The following is a 22,524-nucleotide window of genomic DNA, read 5'->3' as shown; positions in this document are numbered from 1 at the left end:
TAAAAAAAAAAAAAAAAAAAAAAAATATTAGAGTTCCCCACCTTCAGCCAATTTCCATTGTTCCGTTAATTCATTTTCTAATTGCACTATTCCGATTATTTTTGCGTCCATCATACGATCTGAATTTACATGCAATTTTGCATCTTCAATATTATATGCGGTTGAATGATATTAATGTTTTGCTTTCTAATGATTTTTAAAATAATTAATATATTATTGATTCAATTCTGTATATATATATATATATTGCGTCTTTTAATATAATAATTGAAATTGAAATAATGTAAAAATTTAGATTAAAATTTAAATTATATCACTTAGATAGCTTTTTAATTGTGAGAAGGATATGTTAAACAAAAAATATAAAATATAATTCGAGATGCAAAAAGTTGACATCATCCAGCCAGAATCCATCACGATACACTCCGCAATCGCTTTACTCATGATTCTATCCATGAGATTAATTTATCGCTCTCGGTCACGTCTCCGCCATCATTGACGATCATCGTTCATGATTTCAGTTCTCGCAGTGGTTACGGTCTCAATCCGGTCAGACCGCCTGATTCGCGGAAATGGACCGCTAATTGCAATCATCTGCAATCGCCGTTCCGCGCCGGAGACCGGCAGCTTATTATCAATCGCTGCCTCGTCATAGCTTCACTGCATCATCGATGGATTTCCACTGGGTAGGGAATTCTGTCCGGGAATCGAACCAATCGGCGGTCGATGCGACGCGTTGAGGTCAGCGTGCTGGGTCTCGCGGTGCCTCCTCAGGTCGACCTTTCGTTGAAAAGCCCGGCCGCATAGCTCGCAGGCGAACGGTTTGAAGCCCGTGTGCTTCCTCGAGTGCGTGATCAGGTTGCTGCTCTGCGAGAATGCCTTGCCACACACTTGGCACTTATGAGGTTTCTCTCCTGGAACAAAAAAAAAAAAGATAAAAATGTTTAGAGAAAATAAATTTTCAGGCTAATTAAATTTTCAATGGGTTGATATTCGAATATATTTATGTGTAAAACAAGAAGTTATTTAATTGCAAATATCTTTTCAACTACTCAAAAATTATAAAACTGTTTTACTTAAAAAGTTAAAGTTTCTTGCTTTTTGATAATTAATTCTTAAATAATTTATATGGACAATAATTTAACAATCTCTAATTATCTAGTATCCATTCGAATCTGTCCATTCCGTCGAAAGCTAATAGTATGATGTGTTACATAATATGATCGGAAATAAATAAATAATAAATAAAATCGAACAATATTGGAGAAATCCAAATACAAAAATTTTTTGCAGTATTTCTTCAATCGACCGTTTTATCGATTTTTTTTCTGAAAATTTATCGATGCTGACATAAGGTGTCATGCTATCTGGACTATCTACAAAAGATACTTTATCGTTGAGCGTAACTTAAAGGAAAAATCGGAAAACTCCTTTAGCATCATTCAGTTTTTCTTTTACGTCGTCTGCCACATTCCAGCAAGCATTCACGTTAATCTCGAAGTACCGATTCTCAGTGCCGCCGGCTGTTCGGTCAAGACTCTCCTCGGGCAAAAGGAGAAACCATAGGGGGAGAAGAGGATGGAAGGCACGGAAGGCTAGCCACCTCGCAAGACGGGTGTAGGTGGCATCAGCGATGCGGGGCACGCCCGGTTAAGATTTCCTCCCAAGCGAGAATCTCAGCCACCCCGGCGGCGAGAAAAGGCAGCGAGCGAGACAGACGGAGAGAAGAGCGAATGGAGTGGAAAGGGGTGCCTATGTGCGCCGCTCTAGGGGTTCGTTGTCTCTCAGGGGCGAGGGGAGAATCCCCGGTTGGAAGGGTCGCCGCTCGTTTCTCTCATCCTGGCCGCGAGCTCTGATTGGCGGCCAGGGGCGGCTCCAACCCCCGTGTTACCATGACTACCGGCGGGATAACCCGGCTGCTGCTGACTGAGGGTAGTTAGAGAAAGAGAGAAAGAGAGAGAGAGAGAGACAAAGAGGCTGTCTGCTGCTGAAGGGTGGTGGTGGCACGACGACGATGCGAACTACGCCGCCGGCAGGTAACGGAGGGCCCGTTAATGGACTCCCCGGTACGTCCATACGTCTAGCCGAGCAACCGGTACACACGTATGTACACCCTCATCCTCCCGGCATCGGCACGACGACCGGGCGGAGGGTGGATCCATAAACAACTCGTTAGCCGAGCCTTCAATCTCGCCCCGCCGATACGACGGGGCCGTCGATCGCCCTCGCGATTATACCCGGTCCGCGATCTTGATTTCCTATCCAGGAAAAAATATCGGCTGTTCTTTTCCGGTGTTTTCTCGAGATCGGACGTGCTGATCCGTATCCAGGAAAATGTAGTGTCTTTCCCGAAACATTCGAATCAACGCAAAGTAATACAATTATCGATTATTTATAGTTTAGAATTCTTTACACAATTTCACATTTGATTATTTTCACATTTGCATTTCATGTGTAACAGGTAAACTAAAATATTAAGTTTGATTTACGTTTTCTGTGTTTCAACTAATATTTTATTTTATTAAAATCTTTTTTTTAACTTTTTATCCTGGCCGCGAGCTCTGATTGGCGGCCAGGGGCGGCTCCAACCCCCGTGTTACCATGACTACCGGCGGGATAACCCGGCTGCTGCTGACTGAGGGTGGTTAGAGAAAGAGAGAAAGAGAGAGAGAGAGACAAAGAGGCTGTCTGCTGCTGAAGGGTGGTGGTGGCACGACGACGATGCGAACTACGCCGCCGGCAGGTAACGGAGGGCCCGTTAATGGACTCCCCGGTACGTCCATACGTCTAGCCGAGCAACCGGTACACACGTATGTACACCCTCATCCTCCCGGCATCGGCACGACGACCGGGCGGAGGGTGGATCCATAAACAACTCGTTAGCCGAGCCTTCAATCTCGCCCCGCCGATACGACGGGGCCGTCGATCGCCCTCGCGATTATACCCGGTCCGCGATCTTGATTTCCTATCCAGGAAAAAATATCGGCTGTTCTTTTCCGGTGTTTTCTCGAGATCGGACGTGCTGATCCGTATCCAGGAAAATGTAGTGTCTTTCCCGAAACATTCGAATCAACGCAAAGTAATACAATTATCGATTATTTATAGTTTAGAATTCTTTACACAATTTCACATTTGATTATTTTCACATTTGCATTTCATGTGTAACAGGTAAACTAAAATATTAAGTTTGATTTACGTTTTCTGTGTTTCAACTAATATTTTATTTTATTAAAATCTTTTTTTTTAACTTTTTTACGAAACACAAGAGATTCTTTAATAATCTTTTTTTTTTTCTGGAGAGTCATACATAAAGAAAAATAAATAGAATAAAATCTAAATTATATAATAGAAAAAAGTTTTCACTCTATTATATTAATGCTATATATATTAATTTATTGCAGGACATATTATTGGATAATGTAACCATTTTTTGGTTGGTTTTATATTAAATTAACAGAAACATTATTCGTTTTTACGTAATCTATCAAGTTTGCGTATCGCACACAACGCTTTATCGTAGTCATTTTATGCGAATATCAGCCGCATAGTTGCGCTTACCCTTCGGATCAAGATTCACGCGCGGATTCGGAGTTAAAGACGCGCTTTCATTGGAGGGGAAAGAGGGGTATTGTAGGAATCCGACGAGTCCGCCGCTCGATGAAATTCCACAGAGTTCTCCGCGGACCCAAGGGGTGGGACGAAACGGATAGAATTTTCGCGGAGTTAAGCGCCGGTGGAAGCCAGGACGGGGCTGAAAGAGCGCAGGGTGGCCGTTTAAAATTTATGAGCTCGTAAAATCAAGAACCGTCCGAGCGCTCGCACCGAGGTTGCCCGTTTCGCGTCTATATCGCAACGACTTTGCCATGGTTACGGAATATCGTTTCTGCCAGACTACCCGAAAATCCAAAGTCTCTCGCTCTCAATCGCTTTCACACTCGACTGATTCGTAAATAGATTGTGGAAATACATTTGTTGCATATCTAATAAAATAAATAGAAAATAAAATTTTATCCTAAATGTAGAGATTTAACAAAAGTAGTTTCCTTCAAATTTTCTGTGAAAAAGATCGACTTTATACTCGGAAAAGAATTTGTTATTAATTTTCGGGAGTTTTGAAATAGCTTCTACTTATAGTACACGCGCGCGAGCATTGTATTTTATTCAGTGGTATACTCATTACAGTTTGCTATTCAGTGATAATGCCACTAGTTTTGTCTTTTTATATTGTTGATATAGCTAGCGCAAATTGCTGCATTTTTAGTGGCCGGGAGGATATTAGGTTCCACATTTATTCGTGACAGAGAGAGAGACAGAGAGCGAGAGAGAGGGTGGCACTTTAAAATATCATTTTCTTGAGAAAACGAAGGATTAAGAGGTTGGGAGAGAAAGAAGGAAAAGAAGAAGGACGATAATGTGTAGAAATGGGACGCCGAGTCTACTGGGATTCTCGTTTCTCGGAAACGAAGTAAAGAAGAGAAAGACAGGGCAAAAAGAAAAGGAGCCACCGGAAATTTACGCGCTCGTAAAAATCAAGAGCCGTCAGAACTCTGTTAGATCCGTCGGGTTTATTTCTTCGATGGAATTGTCTGTCTCAAAATAACCGCGTTAATAAATTCGTTGGTAGCAACGCGTTACCGAGATAATATATTATCTCATGTAACAGGATTAAACATTGCAAATATTATTACTGATTATTGATGGATTATTTTAATAATTAATCTTTCTCGAGTGAAAATTTTATCGGATTTTGTACAGATTATTTTACTTGTTCACGAAATTTATGGATGCCAATATTTTCTTGCAAGGGAATAAACAAGGGCAATGCAGCTTCAGAAACGTGACCGAAAGGATGATCGATGATCAATAATATTTCAAATATGAGTCTGAAATTCCAACTATGAGCGTGAACGAAAGAATTTCCGAAAGAAGGAATAAGGAAAGAGAAAAATAAAGAAAATTGTCGGCGAAAGCAGAACGTGATCATATATACTCGTGAGAGAAATGTCAAAATGGATTTTAATTTTTTGGGTATGTGTATCATAAAATATTTATCAGTTATAATACATAAATTTTATAATCGATTATATGTATGTGTGCAATATTATAGCAATTTGTGGAACATAAATCTCCTAAATCTTTCAAAATTTCTTGATTTTATTCACAAATAAAGAAGAAAATTGTGTTCATATGCACAAAATTGCATAATATAAATTATATAAGATCTATTTAAGAATTCTTTCACAGCACACACGCATACACAATTAACAAGTTAATCGAGGTTTAATAGATAAAAACCTGATGCAAAAAATAAAAAAAAAAACTCGGATGATATTAAGAGCTGATATTCGATAATATAATCTGATTTATATTATTATAATAGTATTTTTAAATATAATTATTCAAATTTTATATGTATTGAAATGATTAGCATACATTTGACAATTTTGCATTATGACAACTTAGTTTTTATAATACACATCATTTTTTATAACACGTCAATTTTCAATATGTGATTGGTAATCGTGGATCGTAAATTGTGGGAATAAATTCGCCGAGAATAGAGGGATTTTCAAAAGAAAAGCATACTGGTGTGTGTTGAAAAAAACCGAGCGTTTCTCGTGGAATTTACGCGCTCATAAAAATCAAGCACCGTCGGAGCGTACCTTATCCGTCCTTATCCTTTATGCGAGAAGTGCACCGGGGTTTCGATCTAAATGCACACGGGATGCATTCTCCGCCGCGCACGTACACGTGGCCTTCGAGTAGTGGTGAGATCAAAGATTTAACCGGCGGCGGCAGTTGAGATTCGACGCTCGCGAATTTTTAACAGCGGAGAATTGGCGAGCTGAGGCCGGGCTTGGGGCTGACTAAGGTCGAGGAGATTCGTGGCTGAGAGCCCCTGAGGTTTAAGACGCCATTACACCCCTCGGGGCTGTCGGCCGACGCCCCTAAAACTATATTAAACTCCCGGAAATCTTACGCGAGCGAGGGTGCTTCGTCTCCGCTAATTCTACCGCCCCGTCGCTCGCACGCTCGTCCCTCGCGAGTGCCGCAAGTACGGCCATTCCCTTCGCACATCCCTCTTGCGAGCGAACTTACTCTTGAGAACGGGAAACCGAGACGGCATTTTGATCGACTCACTCGACAGAGCTACGTGCTGAGCTGCCATTACGACAACTTTGTTGAAAAGCGTCTTGATCCAGCAATCTGGATTTATGTATTAAGCCTTACAAATACTTTAATGCTCATTGATTTAATTAGCTATTCATGTCTACACATTAACATTTAGATCGCAAATGTTCTGATCGGGAGTTACGTTAACGAATAACACGTTAACTATGTTTCAGAAGAAAAGTTGCACAAATATATCCTGGTATTTTTTAAGTATTTTCAATCTTTAATTAAAAATAGATAATAAAAAATACAATAATTAGATACAATAATTATATCTTTAAATATTTTATTAAATTTCTGAGGCAAGATATAAAGATACATATGTTTCTTTGAGATGTTATGTACAATATCAAAATTAATGATAAAAATAGATTTTTTAATCGCTCAAATATTGATTATGTCCTAATATTCTTTTTGAAATTTAAAAAGTGGAGAACGAATTGTTCGAGTAAAAGCGATAGAAAGTGCACGGAAAAGACGAAAACTAAAGTATAGAAAGAAAGGAACAGCTAGAGAAAAAGAGTGTCAGAAAAAGGATTGTAGTATGAAGAAGGTGAACCGGACGCTGGCCGAGGCATTGATTTCTTCTCGTCTTCATCGACCACGTTCCGAGCCTCTTGGGGCGTCTCTACCCTCTAACTGAAATCCTCGCAAGAGACGAAAGCGGGAGGATGGAATCGAAGAAGAGCGCGCCACATCTCATATTTCATATCGAGGACAGCATGGATTTTCTTCCGTATCTTCAAAGCTCGTACAAGGATTACCCGAGGATATCAATCAGACTATTGCTTCGTAGTACGGTGTATGTCTCAGTAATGGATCAGCAAAAAATATTAGAAGGACATGATTTGAGAACTGACATTACATATTTCTGATATTCTTTTTAAAGGTATTGCTTAGTTTTTCATATTTCTCTCACTTATTAATAGAGAAACAATATAAATTTTCTCTTTTTAAAAATATGCGAATCTTGGATAAAATTGAAATGCGATATGTATATGAATCTGTAGAAAAACTAAATAACATAATTTCTATTAATAGAAATTTAAAAAATTAAATTTATTAAGTAATTTCGAGATTTTACGAAACGAGTTATGAAGAGAAACTTTATAATGTTTTTATAACAAAACTAAAATTAAATTAAACTACTATTTTACTAAATTTTTGTTATATTTGGACAATTAAATGTGAATAATTAAATCATTATTACAAGCAGATATAACCGTACTAGTTTGTTAATGATATCTAGCGAGAAACGAAGCTGGAAAAAAATTTATTTTCGGCGAATTCCCAATGCGTCGCAGATATTTTGTTGTCGCACAAAATACAAAATAAAAAACGCAAACACCAATACAATCTTGTTCACTATATACAGATATAGCGATTTACAAGCGGCCGTTACTGGTCTCCAATTTCGTACTGAGTCACGTTTGTGTTTACCAGTTTACGCCCACGTCAGCCATGATTTTACGCCCTATCCCGGCGAAACACGGGAATCCCTCAGTGCAAAGATAGGTGAAACGATCAATCGCAAAAAGATGTCGATTACAAGCAATCTCAATGTGTGCACCGATTTGTAAATAAATCTCGGTGAGTAATATATCAAATTTAATTTTTACAAGCTAATTATCGAAAATAATAAATCAATTCATAGAATGCCACAACTGGAAAAACTCTCTCTTTACAATTACAATATTATAATTTGACATTATAATATTGGAATTGTAATTCGCCTTATTATAAGTAAACGCATTAGTTTATGTATAATAACATTGATATAGAAATGCATAAAAAGTTTTACACAGGACACATCATCATTGCGCGTAATATTTTTCGTTTCAATTCACGAATTTTCACAATAGTTTTCGCCTAAGGTAATAAACAATATAGACAATAATATCCAGCGAATGTAAAACACGACACATCTATACGCATACATCCGCGGCGTTTTAACCGCCGGATGCTGCATCGTAAAAACGATTGTCTACAAGCTACCCGCTTGCGCATTCATGAAATAATAAATATTGCACATCAATATTTTCTGCGAGGATATTTGTACCTTTGAATTGAACTGATTTTATATTTGTTAATTTCAAGCGAGCAAATTTTTGTAATCCAAATTTATCTAATTAATATTAGAGTGTTACACGATTTTTAATGTATTAAGAATAATTTATACAATTATTAATGTTCATAATATTTAAAATATTTAGAAATTTCATCAGATTATCTATGAAATCGTGTAATAATTAAAAATAAATTAATATCATATAAATTATATGACTACGTCTAATTCTATCGTTGCATAATTCAATCATAAATCGACAGCAAATGGCGTTTCGGAACAATAATTTCGGCAGGGGCGGTCGGGCAACAAGAATGAAAGGAATGAAGAAGGAAACACGATACTAGGACTAAGTCCGTTAGCTCCTTAGTGCTTTAGGTATACCGCAGGGATCCGCGATAATAATCTTCCCGGACGATCATGGCGGATGTATGGCTATTAAATTATTAGAGCGTCGATCAACATTAGGAATCGTGACAAATCCGATCTGCGCCATCCGCGCTAAGACTCGTCTTACCACATCGCTCATGTGCGCGTAACTTAATTGCCAATTGTGTCTCGAAACTGCTTCGTCTTTATCCCTTGTGTTTCCTCCTCTCCGCCTACATAGTTTATTAATAAATGACCCATTGATACAAAAGCAATTGTGTTTCAACTACCACAAAGCGATAGCAATGTGAGAAAAAATACTAGTTGGTGCAACAACATTCAAGATTTGTTGCAAGAACTAGATTTTAAAAATAATAATATCTTATATTTTTTCCTCTCTTTAAATCTGCAATATTTAATATCATTATTCCTGTAACGCGAAACCGCAAACGATACTTTGACGCCAATGACGCGGCTAAACTCACATAACTCTAAAATATGATGCAGCCGATGTATTCGGGATAACGTTAAAACAAATTGATTGCATCGGGTACGTCTGCTGCCGCAACCAGCTCGCAACACACAACAGCTCTCACAATAAATAACAATAACTAACGACCGAGCCCCTGATCGCCGGTGAACATCGTGCGCTCGCATCCCCCTTTCCTCTCCTCGTACACGGCATATCAAACTCATCCCGGCTGGTATACGCGTGGCCTCAAGTGTCAGTGACGAGTCGGGGAGAGAGTCGGGGATGCACGGACGCGCCGATGCTGCTGCGCGCTCCGGGTGCAGTTAATTTCAACCACCCGCGCTCGGGCTGGTTGTTCGAGTGGGTGGTTACGCGGATAGGCCGAGGAGAGAAAAAGGGGGGTGGTGATGGTTTTCGTGGGGTTTAGGGACGCGGGGGAAGCAGGGGAACGGTGACGGTGAGATATATGTATCGGGTGGTAAAAGGGGGTTGGAGTGGGCCGAACGGAAGTGGTGAACGAACGAGTGGCAGGAGCGACCGGGGGGGAGGAAGGGGATAGGTTGACGTGCTCCCGGCATGTCGATATCCCTGGAAATTTAATCATGCCGTTCCACTATGAACATCGTGCGCCGCGCCACTCGACGAACGCTATATGGATGACACCTCGGTCCCGTGGAACGTTATACCGGCGAATTTGCATGTTTAATACGGTATCGGTTGCTTGCGCGCCGCGTTTCCCTCTCACCGAGCGCGACATTAAATACAGCATCACACTCTACTCGTCGACGTCGGCGCCTTGTCTAAGGGGGCGCGCTTTTATCGTCCCCCGATGACGAGGTCTTCGTCACTGCTAAAATCTTACGAACGCGAGCTTATGTCAGAGATAACACGTGTTTGTGATTAAAAAGACATATTATACTTATCATTAATTCAATAGACGAATCACATATTGGTCTTGTTGTAGCGTATAAGTAAAATAAAAATATCATAAATATGTCAAGTTCATTAAAAAGAACATTAAAGTATAGCTATTCTCTTTTTTAATTTAATTAATTATCCTTTATCTTCGTGACTTGATTAAGTACTCTATAAATTTTCCTAGCCTTTTAATTTAAGATATGTATGTGCTGTCCCCCTCCAAATCAAGAAAGCTGACCACGCCTAACGATAAGAGGCTCGAAAACTGCCCTAAATAATAGCATCCAATTAACCCGCACCCCAAGCCGGAAGACATTCTTTAAGAATAGCAAATAACGATACAATCGCGCGATTAACACAACTAACGTGCCAATCCTACGTGCCGTGTAAATACACTTTTTACCGCATGTGGTAAATTCGATATGCGGGGACACGACGGTTCGTCGTGACGCGCTAACGAGCCGTAAAGACGACAGAGAGAAAGAGAGAGAGAGAGAGAGGGAGAGAGACAAGAAAGACCGGACTGAGGTCCCTTGCGCAAAGGGGCTGAGGAGCGGGAGGCAGACGGCCCTCCGACCATGTCGCGAAGTTTAAACAGCTTAGAGGGATGTTGCGGCGCCCCCGATGCTTGGGGCGCCAAGTCAGCCGGAAACCTCTAATAGCCCCGTCTGGAAAGGAGAGAGAGAGAGAGAGAGTAAAAGATAGAAAGAGAAGGATGTCGTAGCCGAGGATGGAGTCCGCACTATGAATGTGACCGCAAAGGTGCCCGTACAGGTTGTATCTCCGCGAGTATACGATAACCGCACCCTCGAGGCGACCCCGAGGGAAACGCGTTCGACCAGGTATCCGCGTACGTCGTAGCCGCAACTGAGTTCATAATTCGAAAAGGGCGAGGACGGCGCGCGCTCGTGCCTGCGGCCTGGGGTAATTATTAATCGTGTTACGAACGCGGTATATGTGTATTTATTGAAAATTACGCAACTATATTAATGCGTTAGCAATATTTCCCGAGTGTTTTTTTTTCCACAATAGAGTCCTGCATAAATAATCATGCAGGTGTAACATTTTTCGGAATATGTACGAAATTATTTATAAAATTGTGTGTATAATTACATATCGAGACAATTTCTTTCTAGAGAGAATCATAAAGTTTGTAATAACAATAAAATAATAGATAAGATAATAGAAATAATAGATAAGATGCTTTAGTTATATGTCAATTTAACTTTGTGAAAAAAAATCAATCATTGGCCAAAAATTATGACTAGTAGTATTATATAAAAGACAAATGCACGACAGAGTTTTGTTGCAATTATATTTATGCGTAACCAACGTCATAGCACGATAAAGTAATGGATGACCTCGACGATTCCAATTAATCGTTCCAGTTATTGCGAGTGTTTTAATGGATATCGTATTACGGAGTGTCATAAAGCTTTAATTTTCTTCGCGATAACGTATTGTATCTGGATATTATTTGATGTGTATGGCGTATTAGATGTATATTTTTCTACAATACATAAAAATGTAAACGTAATTTTTAATTATACAATTTATTTATCTGTTCCAATTTTATGAAAAACATATATGTTCTTTTTTTTATGCAATGTGGCCTAAAATATAATTTTTTTAATTACTTAATAATTATTAATTGGAAGAAATTCTCAATGGTTAGATAAATAATGCTAAATATAAATAAATGCATTGAGATGAGAAAATGGTCAATCATGATCACATTTGTAAAAAAAAAAATTGCCCATTCGCAACAGACGTCTCAAACGTCACCGAACGTGCGACCGAAATAGAAACATTCAATGAAAAGATCGAAAAGTACACAGAATGCACTCGTTCCTCCCCATCCCGCTCTTGGCCTCGATCCATCGACTTTACTTTGCACCAACAGCGCGGACAGGTTGTGTTTATTGTGAAAACATAAAGGGCACGATCACGCGTGTATAGATAAGGTCGCGTACACATTGCAAGTTGATCATTCTGATGACAGAGGGACGATGATTTTGATCGATAATGTTCCTCTGTAATCACATGTCGGCGCCGAGACAAATCGGGGATCGGTGAATTTATTTTCAGTTCAAAATGCTGAGAATGATATGATCTTAGAAAGAATAGACATTTAGCTAATTAAATACATTAAAAATCCTATATATAATTATTATTTTTATCAAGAAAAAATAAATATATAAAACTATTTTTTTAAAATATACGATATTTTCAGCAGCTATCAATTCGATGTAATACATTCGAGTAATATTACTACGATTCATCAGAACGGGCAGCGCGTTTCTCATGAAATCGTTGATGCTATCAAAACTCATCACCCGCCAGTCCACCCTATAAAGCTCCGAAAATATTCTGCCGCCTCTCTCAAAGACATTCTGTCGGTGTTTTCTCATCGAAGAGGCTCGTGACCACTTGCCAGTCTGTCACTTCGCTCGTCAACCCCTTGCAACCACCGTGCACTTGACTCGTCGCGCCTCTCCCCCCTTCCGTTGCGTTCCACCGCCGTCCCCCGAAAACGTTCGCCTAACTGCGAAGGTAACGCGAAGTAACGCTCCGACCCCTCGTAGCCTATTCCGGGTTGCCGGCTCGCGCACGAACAATATTTGCAGAGCTCTTATTCTCAACCCCCGTGAGCGGTGGCGGCGCTCCGAACCACCCCGCTCGCCCGAACCACCCGTTTCTCTTTCCACCCCTCGTGTGCACCAGCAACCACCTACCTACCTACCTACCTAATAATGATTTTACGTTACGCCACGCCGTTTTCCCCGGGGAATCCGACGGTGCCGCACCCTTATTGCACATGGCCTGTGCTCGGTACGTGGGGTACGTAGGCAGTCGGCCGTAGGGGGGGTTGGAAAGAGAGAGAAAGGACTGATTATCATTAGCAACAAAGTCCCAGAACACCCTTGGCACACGTACGCACGCAGCCGACTCGTCGTTCGAGGTCGTGGGAGCAACGAGATTTGTACGTGCGCATGATAAAAAAAAAAAGGAAAGAGAAAGTGCTATCGCGCCAAGGGTAAAAACAGTCGAATCGATCTAGTGAGCGTATATAAGTTACCAGAGGTATGTAACTTATCAAAGAATCGATGAAATAGATTTTCAGCGAAATTTTGTGATAAAAAAATATTGCATTAAAAATTAGTTAATTTAAATGTAAACATTATTATAATTGAAACTATAATAATAAAAATAATTGTTATGCAAAAGCATGATGAAAAATTATAGTTTCGAATTTACAAATCACGAAAGACGCTTTTACTGAATAAAAAATGTTTAAAAGATATACCGAATACATAAACTTTCTACACACTTTATTATAGAAGAGAAGATTATCTCCCAAAACTAAAGAATTCCTACGAAAAAAAGGACCGGACTCTTCTTCGTTTTACGGCACAATTACCGCGAACAGACCATGAACATCATTGGTCGGCGCTCTCATGGCGCTTTTGAATTTTTTATACTCCTGAATAATAAATTAAATGTTTCATGGCGACCCTCCGCGTGGAACGCAACAGTGCGTGTAGGTGGACACAAGTGCGTGCGACACAAGGAGATCCATGGTCGATCCCTGTCGGTTGTTAGAAAAGTTCGCGGAAGTGACCATCGCTTTGTATATCCTGTTACATTGCCGGCCATTCCTCCGGCTGTTTTGGGGGGGTCATAGAACGAACGTCGTGGGGGCGGAGGGCCTCGGAGTGACGGCAGGATGAAGTGGCGTGGGGGAGGACAAGGTGATAATTTGATAAGACATCGGGAGGGGTTGCCATGGAGACGATACAAAACCCAGAGCCTCGACTAGAACCCTCCAGCAGGCGCCTACTCTCTCCTTCGTCGCTCTCTACCCTCGAGAAACCTGCTCCTTCAAGAATCCGCTCCATCAGCCCAGAGACACCGAAGTGTCAAGTGTCCTGCCGCCACTATCGCCTCGCGAGTTTCCCGACTTTTTTCCCCCGAGCTTCTCAATCGCACGTAGAACTTCGACGCGTACGACATTGATACGTGCTGTCGAAGATAAACACGCATCGCGTGTATATAAAAAAAGACAAAGACTGCTGACGAGGATTACGCCTGCCATTGATAATAATTAAAATTGCTCTTGACATGCAAATGGGATTTTAATAAGATTATTATTATAATATAATGCTCAAGATATAAAAAATTTATAATTCTTGACAATTCTCAAATCAATATACTAAATATCTAAGAAGAATTTTATCACAGATTTCAGTGAATAATACACGGAAAAAAGAAATTAGCTGCCGTAGCTAAAAACTGCGTGTGATAACTAGATTTCAGTCGTAATATATGGACAGCGATAGATTCTATAATAATTATTTTTATTTCAACCGGAAAGATAGAGACTTTTATCATTCTAGAAACAATCAGTAGTCGAAATGCCCACTTTATGAGACAAGATTATCCACTCGTGTGTCTTGCACAGACTCCACGTTGCGTCACAGCAAGTTCCATTCCAAGATTGGGAAGACTATGATACCCCCCCAAATCGTGGGAGCAAAGGACGAGAAAGCTAAATACAGGAGAGAGACAGGGGATAGGGAAGCACCCCGAAAGACATTACGATTATTACCGAGCGAAATTCGCAATGTGGGACTCGAACATCCCCGAAATGCATTGGCCACATGTGCCGTATTCAACTGGATCCTCTCGCAAGGACTCGGTCCAGACGGTTGACTGCATTATTTATCGCACGAACTTGCCGGACTAATTGATCCCTCACATCCCTTCGATAACGATACCCATCGGAATCACGAACACGATTTTCGTATAACGTCCGAAAGTTGGCGAGCTGTCCGAATATGAGATAATTGCGTACCAAGCAAAATCAATCCGAGCAACTTTAGCATTTCCCATTCGATTAAATAGAGCAAAGTGTAAGAATATCGTCGGATTAAACGTATAGTTTATAATCATGTTTATGTGTAACTGATGGACAAACTTTTATTAGAAATCTATAATAGATACAAATTTACGTTGGAATTGTTTATGAAATTAAAATCCGCTAACGCGCGATCATTTTTATAGAATACATTTTTAATCGATAATAATTAATATCGAATATTCAATAACCATTAATATTAATTTTAAGTTTGCTAAATATTTTCTATTAGTTACATAAGATAGATATTAATAAATAGATAAAATATTATAGATATTAGAATAGATATTAATAAAATAGATATTGGTTAATCGCGAGAAATAAATCTTTTCAATTTTCGCTGTCTTTCAAAACCATGGATTCGTAGCTTACTCACCAGTGTGTATGTAGGTGTGCTTCTTCATGTCGCTCTTCTGATGGAATCGCTTGCCGCAGAACTGGCAGGGATACGGTCTCGTGTCCGAGTGGATTAGAAGGTGAGTGCTGAGCGTGCTGGATCTCTTGAAGGCTTTACCGCATTGCTTGCACTCGAATACCTTCTCCGCCGAGTGCACGGCCCTGTGCTGTGTAAGGCTGATCTCGTGGCCGAAGGTTTTGTTGCACAACTCGCAAGCGAATGGCCGTTTACCGTTGTGTGATCGCCTCGCATGCACCTACGTCAAAAATTGATGTTTTTAAATATTATAAATACATAAAAAATTAGGTAAAAAAACATAAATGTGCAGAACGTCAACGCAGGATATTATTTCAAGAATAGAAAATTACATGTGTTAAGCGCAAAATTATTTCCATAAGAGAAAAAGCCCGTGTGCGCACATATATACACATATATAAAATAACGTCTTATATTTAAAATCACATGATATTTTTTTATATAAAAATATTGTATAAATGTAAAAATAAAAACTATTAAAACAAAAATAATTATTTATCGCGGCTAAAGTAATTGAAATGTACGCAGACGAACGTCATCGAGGATAGCAAATCAGAAATAAATCTAAACAACTGGTACAATCTTGAGTGTGGTAGAAAAAAAAACCCGCATACATACCTCGAGCCCATGCGGCGTGCTGAACATCTTGTCGCACTTGACGCAGCTGTAGACATCGCCGAGCGGATGGGGATGATGCAGACCGTGCGCCGTGTGAGTCGAATGCAGTCCCGGGTGACCCGGATGAACGCCGCGTAGCAGCGGGTGCAGATGCGGCGGCAGAAGATGATGCGGCAACAGTTGAGGATGCAGGTACGAGAGGGGATGATGCGGATGAGGCGGCAGGAGGCCGCCTTGAAGATGCAACGGCGGATATAGAATAGACGAGCCGGGTGGTGGCGGATGAGCGCCCATGGAAGCGGTTTCTCGATGCGGTGACGCGTTCTGCAGGTGAGCGGAGGGTGGGTCTGGCCTCAGAAGAGCCGACACGCTGAAACTATCGCCGGATTTCTTCGGCGGATGCGAGACGGGTGACGTCGCGACGCTGATGGGCGACGGTGACGGCGTCGATGACGATCGCGGAGGGCTCGAGGTGCCTTCGTGGTCATCATCGTCGCCGACCTCCTCGACGTCCACGTCGACTTCCTCCTCACCGACATCGACGTCCACCTCGGCGTCCCGATGCTCGGGCGGAGGTGAATCCGGACAGGGAGATTGCGATGGCGAGGGACTCCTCGTCGCTGGAGAGCCCACCAGACGACCCACTCCGAACGACAGCCGTTCTGAAAGATATACCGTTTATAATGATAATTAATTATATTATTATATCGAGCTATATTCTTGATGTTCGATTGATTTGTACGAATTGAAGAATCAATATTAAGTTTAATCGTGCAAAAACAAATCGGCGATCATATCGCGTTCATGGATTCGCACCTTTGAGCAGATATAGACATTCTGTAATCGATAAACCAGAGTTCATATACTAGTCACGAGACCAAGATGGCCAATGACTAGACGGACGGTGACTACGTCACGTATAAGGTACATGTGGGACGCTAGATGCAGGGAATCCGAAAAAGGAAAGCCACGGGTAAATACAGTTTCTTTTGGCGGAAGGACTCAGCTGGAATAAGATTTGAGTCACGTACTGGACCTCTTTTTCTTAGCGTGCGGGCGCGAGGGTGTTTAAGGGACGAACAGGGCACGAGAGGTCATGACAGGATCTCATGTTGCGCTAACGAGACATCGCAAGGAGAGAATCGAATAGTGAAGTGCCGAGGCGAAATGTATTTCCGCGACGTTACGTGAAGCAATGTCTTTAATAAAATCTTTCGCGCGCTCTTTTGGAATTTTTTTATACGACGTAGTATCATAAATCGTGTGTATATATGTGATTAGTTCTTTGATAAAATTATGCTTGGACGATAAAAGGCAATGGAAAATATGTCTAGTTAAATTTTAAATAAGCCTTTTGTGGCATAATAATCGTAGCATATCTCGAAATTTTGACATTTCTATTTGCCAATTATTAATGTGATTGTCTATACTAGATAATATGTCACATAATTATAGCTCTAACCCATAGGTAGTTAATTTATAACGAGGAGATTAAGCTCTTATTATTATTGAAATATTAATTAATGTTTTTACAATGTGTACATGTGTATGATATGACAGTTGCAAATTGCATCAGGTATCCCAATTTCGGTATCGCGTGTCAATCGGAATTTACTGTACTCTCTAATTATCGAATCGATGATTTCCGACGCAGCTTTGATTTGTACGTCGCGTCATTTTATCTGTCGACCGTGTCAAACGAAACACGATTCAATCATCAATTGTGATATGTATTTGTTAGATTAAGCGCGCAGAATATATTTATTTCGCGTTTCCTGTTATCTGTTTCCTGACATAAATTTGACGAGAAATTTGGGAGATATCTAGATTCGATTCCAAGATATGATAAGCAGTATGCAGAATATGCGACTCATTTATTATCTGCATTATTTCAGATAATATTATCTATATCTATACCATAAATATTTTAAAAAGAATCATTGTTTGCATTGTGAATTGTAATCAACATTAATAACTTTGTAGCATGAAATGCAATAACAAACTTTATATATATTATTATACAATTGAAAGTATATTCTCTAAAATCGAGAAAAAATATAATAAATTATATTTATAAAATTCATACTTCAAGCAGAGTAAGATGAGTGGAATCGATACGATTGAAGTCGAATTTTATTCGAAAATTATTTGTGACATTTTTAATAATTACGATCCGCTTACATCGACGTGATTTACGGCGCCGGGTGGATCGGAAATCGGGCACGCGTGCATCGCGTCTTGCCACGAGAGAAGGAAGGGCAGACTCAGGCTCTATTTCACGGCCCCTTCCCCGACGCACGGCAATTTCGACGTCGGATCACTCATATTGTGCGTCTCCACACACAAGCACACAACCGGTATATTATATTTATAATCCGTACGCGCGACACGCGGTCACGTGCCGGCTCGTATGATGCACCGGTGTCGGTTAATCGCATTTAAAGCTCTACGCGAGCCCCGTCGTTGGGGTCGATTATTATCGTGTCTCATGGTGGCTTTGCAATCGAATCAAAATACGACTCGCGTCAGAGTGGCCTAATGTAATGAGAAAAGCGCTTTGCGCCTGCGGGGATTTGTCCGAAAAGACAGATAGGTGCTTTATTACACCGGTCAAAAACACAAAGGAAGACGTAAGAAGCTAATGAAATTACAAACGTTACAGCCGACATTTTTCCATAATGTATATGTAATGTATATTTGAAACCATGTCTAAATATTTAGGATTTGCGTAACTGCCTTAATTACGTGTATCTTGTTTTATTTTAACATGATCGAGTTAGCTACTTTTTTTTAGAAATCTGCTTCATTAACGATATGTGTACTGAAAACAGATTTGTAGACAAAAATATATTACAAAAAATTTTTATTTTTTTTTTAATTTATTGTTAATAGTAGAAAGCTGATCAAACGTTAATTGCATTGATTGTTTCTTTATAGTTAGAGTTGCCTTTTATTTTTACAATTACAAAACAATTTTATCGCTTATTTCTCGCGTCATCGCAAGAAAGATAAAGGAAGCTCGAGACAAGAATGAGCAAAAAGAAGGAGGAAGTCCAAACAGATGTGATTCGTAGCGTGATGGAAAGAACTGCTTACGCAAATGCTGCGTCTGGGTGCGACTGGAATGCGCTAAAAACTGGTGGTGCAAACTAGCGAGAAAAACGGTTCGCGAGCGTCCGGCAGATGGGTTAACTTTGGTCTGAGTTTGACGGGGATCTGCATGCTTGTGGCATGCGAGTGCACACGTGACGTTGCATCGAGATACATCTCACGTGATCCGTAGTCGCTTGCAGGCTCGATACGGTGAATGAAACTTTTTGAATCGACTTCGGAATCGTTTTTGTCACGGCACCGACGCGCGTCGTAGCTATCATGGTTGCGCAAAGTGCTTCGAGTTGCTTATGGGACAAAGTTTTCGGAGAGTATCGTATAAAAGATTAATAATGTGTGTGTGGGATGCAAATTTGTCATCGATATTTGTTGTTTGTTAAATATTACATAACTGCATATTTTCGTATCTAAAATAATATAACTTGAAACTACAAAGTAAATCATAAAGTAGATTAAAATTATAAATTATTTTATTATAATTGTATATATACAAAATTAGATAAAATGATTTTATTTTCTAGCATTTCTTTAACATTATAACAATTTATTATAAATGCAATCTCTCTTTCTTTCTCTTTAGAAAAAGTTAAAAAAATTGTAGATATAGGGTATTAAAAAAATACAGTTGTAACAATTGTTATAAATATTAAAAACATAGAATATAATATATGAACACTTTACTTATAAAAAAACACATTAAAAATCAAATTTTTATTTGCATTTTTGATCAATATTTTTATATATGTATATAAATTCGATCAATGACATCAATTTATAAAAATTTTTTGCGTTAAATCGGTAGGTCGATTCGTGATAAGGGGATGACGACGATACCGAAGATGGTTGCGGACGTGGATTAATAAAGGAAGGCCAAACCGGGAGGACAATTAGATCGAGTTAACGGCCAACTTTAATCTTCTGTCGTCCGTCACTCGTTTACTGCGTAGCGATCTGCCGCTATTAAAGCCGTTACACACTTTAAACCCCTTCCGTGCTGCTAGTTCATGGAAAGAAATACGCGCGATCTTTGACGTATAATCGGCGTCAATAGACACGAGTGACAGGACGATGTGGGTTTTCAAAAACGGATTTTTCATCCAACCACACGCGTCATAAGCTATTAAAAATTAAACCCATCACGAGAGACGATATCAGGGTAGACCTACGAAAAATATGTAATTAAAAAAAATATTTTAACTTTCTTAGAATTTTAACTTTCTTAGATTGAATTAAGATAAAGTACAGATATAAAAAATACGTTTCTTTCCATTTATTATAATTTTTAATAATTTTTATTATTTATTTTATATTTGAAATTTTGATTATTTTTTTATCTTAGAATAAAATAAAGACAAAAGAAACTGATAGCAATTTTCGTACGAAAAATATTAAAGTCTCTCATCAATTCAACATTTGTTAAAGATTGTAAATTCATCATCGCAATACTTCAATAATGATAAATCACGGAGTTTATTTCCATTTTCTCATTTTAAAACAGCTTTAGTGGTTTTCTGATAATCTTCCACATCTTTTACACAATGCAAAAATAGGAGTGATAATCGATGTAAATAATAATACGATATTGCTCAACAAACATTATGTTTGCGCGACGCAAATCTTCGGCGAAGCAGTGGCAGTGGAAATGCGACGATAAAAGTATCGCGACCGATCTTATCATGTTCGAGAATGAACGAGGCAAATGAATGGCCACGTGCACGCGCGCGCGGTCGCAGAAGGAGTAGGAAGAGAGTATGCACGGGCGTTTAACATGACAAGAGACGTTACTAATTCAGGGTAGGTACGAGCCGACAAAGGGGCCGACGGCCCGAATCCCTGTGCACCCCGCGCTTCTAATCCGCTCCAATTGGGCCGGTAGGAGTCAGAAAGGCCCATGTCCGTTCGCGGTATGACGCGTGCTACCATTTATCCCAATCTTGTCGACAATGACCGGTCGTTCTTAATGATCGGCAAATAAAAACTCGCCGTCATCCGGGCTGAGGAGGAAGCCATCGAGGCGAAAGGTCGGCGCTACACCCGCGCGTCTGCACCTTTCGGAGAGGAGGATTAATGAGCAACCGTGAATGAAAAATGTATGAAACGATTGCAATTCTGAAATACGATAAGTACAGCTTGTCAAAACATTTAAAATTTGACACATGTAAAAAAAATCCATAATGTCATTCCATCGAGAAAAAATAATGAACAATAAAAATTAGTAAGTAATAAATTTCAATGCAATAATATAAATATATATAATTAATTTCTTATCACAAAATATTTAATTCGCAAGACAAAATAAATTTATGCGAAATATTTTATTTTGTTCTACTTTTTAAATTTTCGTCTATTTAGATTTAATTGAGATGTAATTTACCTATTATATTCGAATTAAAAACACGCAGTAATTCACAAATTGCAGGATCGTAAATGATTAAAATAATGACAAGCCATGATACATGATACGCCGTTTATTAATAATTAATTTGAAATTGAAAGAATAAAATATATATATTTTACATTTACATGAATTTGTTATTTATCGTAGTGTGTTAAAGCAAAAACTGTTTGGCTTTTGTTTTGTTTTGGAGGAGAGGAGAACGTACAACGCTTTGTTATTTACATACATGTCGTGGCCTTGTTATTCGCGTCGTGATACTCGAGCAGGTAACAGTCCCGTGTGTCGCCGCATTACTTTTCTAAACGCGAGAAACATTAAGAGATACCGAATTGGATCATTCTTTATGATTTTTCTATTATAGTTAACGAGTAACAACTCTATTAAAAGCATAGTACGTAATATATGATTTAGTCGAGCAAAATTTAGTCACCAAAGTTGTCGGCAAAGCGATGACATATTTTCAAATAATGTATAGATATTTATCACTATTTGTTATTTATATATGGGTGTATTGCTTTACTTGTAAAGATAGTATTGTTGCAATAAGCAGTAAAATTTCGTCCACACAATTTTCGAGTACGGAGAGGATCGTAGTCGCTTTCACATTATTCTCCAAATCGCAAAATAATAAAAAATACGCGTTGTGCGCGATTAATGTCAAGCGCAGTGCAAAGTGCCGAGCGATCATTTATATTATATATTTCGTGATTAGTGCGCGATTATAATTAACGATGTCTATAAGTGAGTGTTATGTGAGTGCAATAAAACAGCATCGAAGGATAAAGAGAGTAGAAGACATTCGGAAAGACATCCGGTGACAGCGAAACAATCACACAAAGTAAGCAATTTATAATTTATTTAATTTATTTAATTGTTATTGATAACATTAATTATGATATCTTTGCAATAGTTATTTCTTTTATATCATTATATAATAGAATGCATGTAAAAAATATTCTCTAAATTTTTTTATTTTGAAATATTTTTAAATAATTACTTAATTACTTTTTTATATATATAAATATATATAAAATATTTTAATATTGTG

General features: G+C 39.1%; 1 protein-coding gene across 1 annotated transcript in view; it reads right to left on the bottom strand.

The window, feature by feature from the left end:
- Window positions 1–12: 12 nt before the first annotated feature.
- LOC115240236 (zinc finger protein 358-like) overlaps window positions 13–22,524 on the bottom strand; it is a 29,637-nt gene continuing 7,125 nt past the window's right edge. The window contains exons 3-5 of the mRNA XM_029815267.1: window positions 15,968–16,629; window positions 15,293–15,569; window positions 13–914 (exon numbers count right to left, since the gene is read on the bottom strand). Of these exons, the coding sequence (XP_029671127.1) occupies window positions 658–914; window positions 15,293–15,569; window positions 15,968–16,629 (1,196 nt within the window). The 3' untranslated portion in view covers window positions 13–657. The remainder of the gene's footprint in view (window positions 915–15,292; window positions 15,570–15,967; window positions 16,630–22,524) is intronic.

This window comes from Formica exsecta, unplaced genomic scaffold (assembly GCF_003651465.1).
Source record: "Formica exsecta isolate Colony F162 unplaced genomic scaffold, ASM365146v1 scaffold421, whole genome shotgun sequence".
Classification (NCBI taxonomy): domain Eukaryota; kingdom Metazoa; phylum Arthropoda; class Insecta; order Hymenoptera; family Formicidae; genus Formica; species Formica exsecta.
The sequence above is the reverse complement of the archived record's forward strand: the minus strand, read 5'-3'. Positions and strand labels throughout refer to the sequence as shown.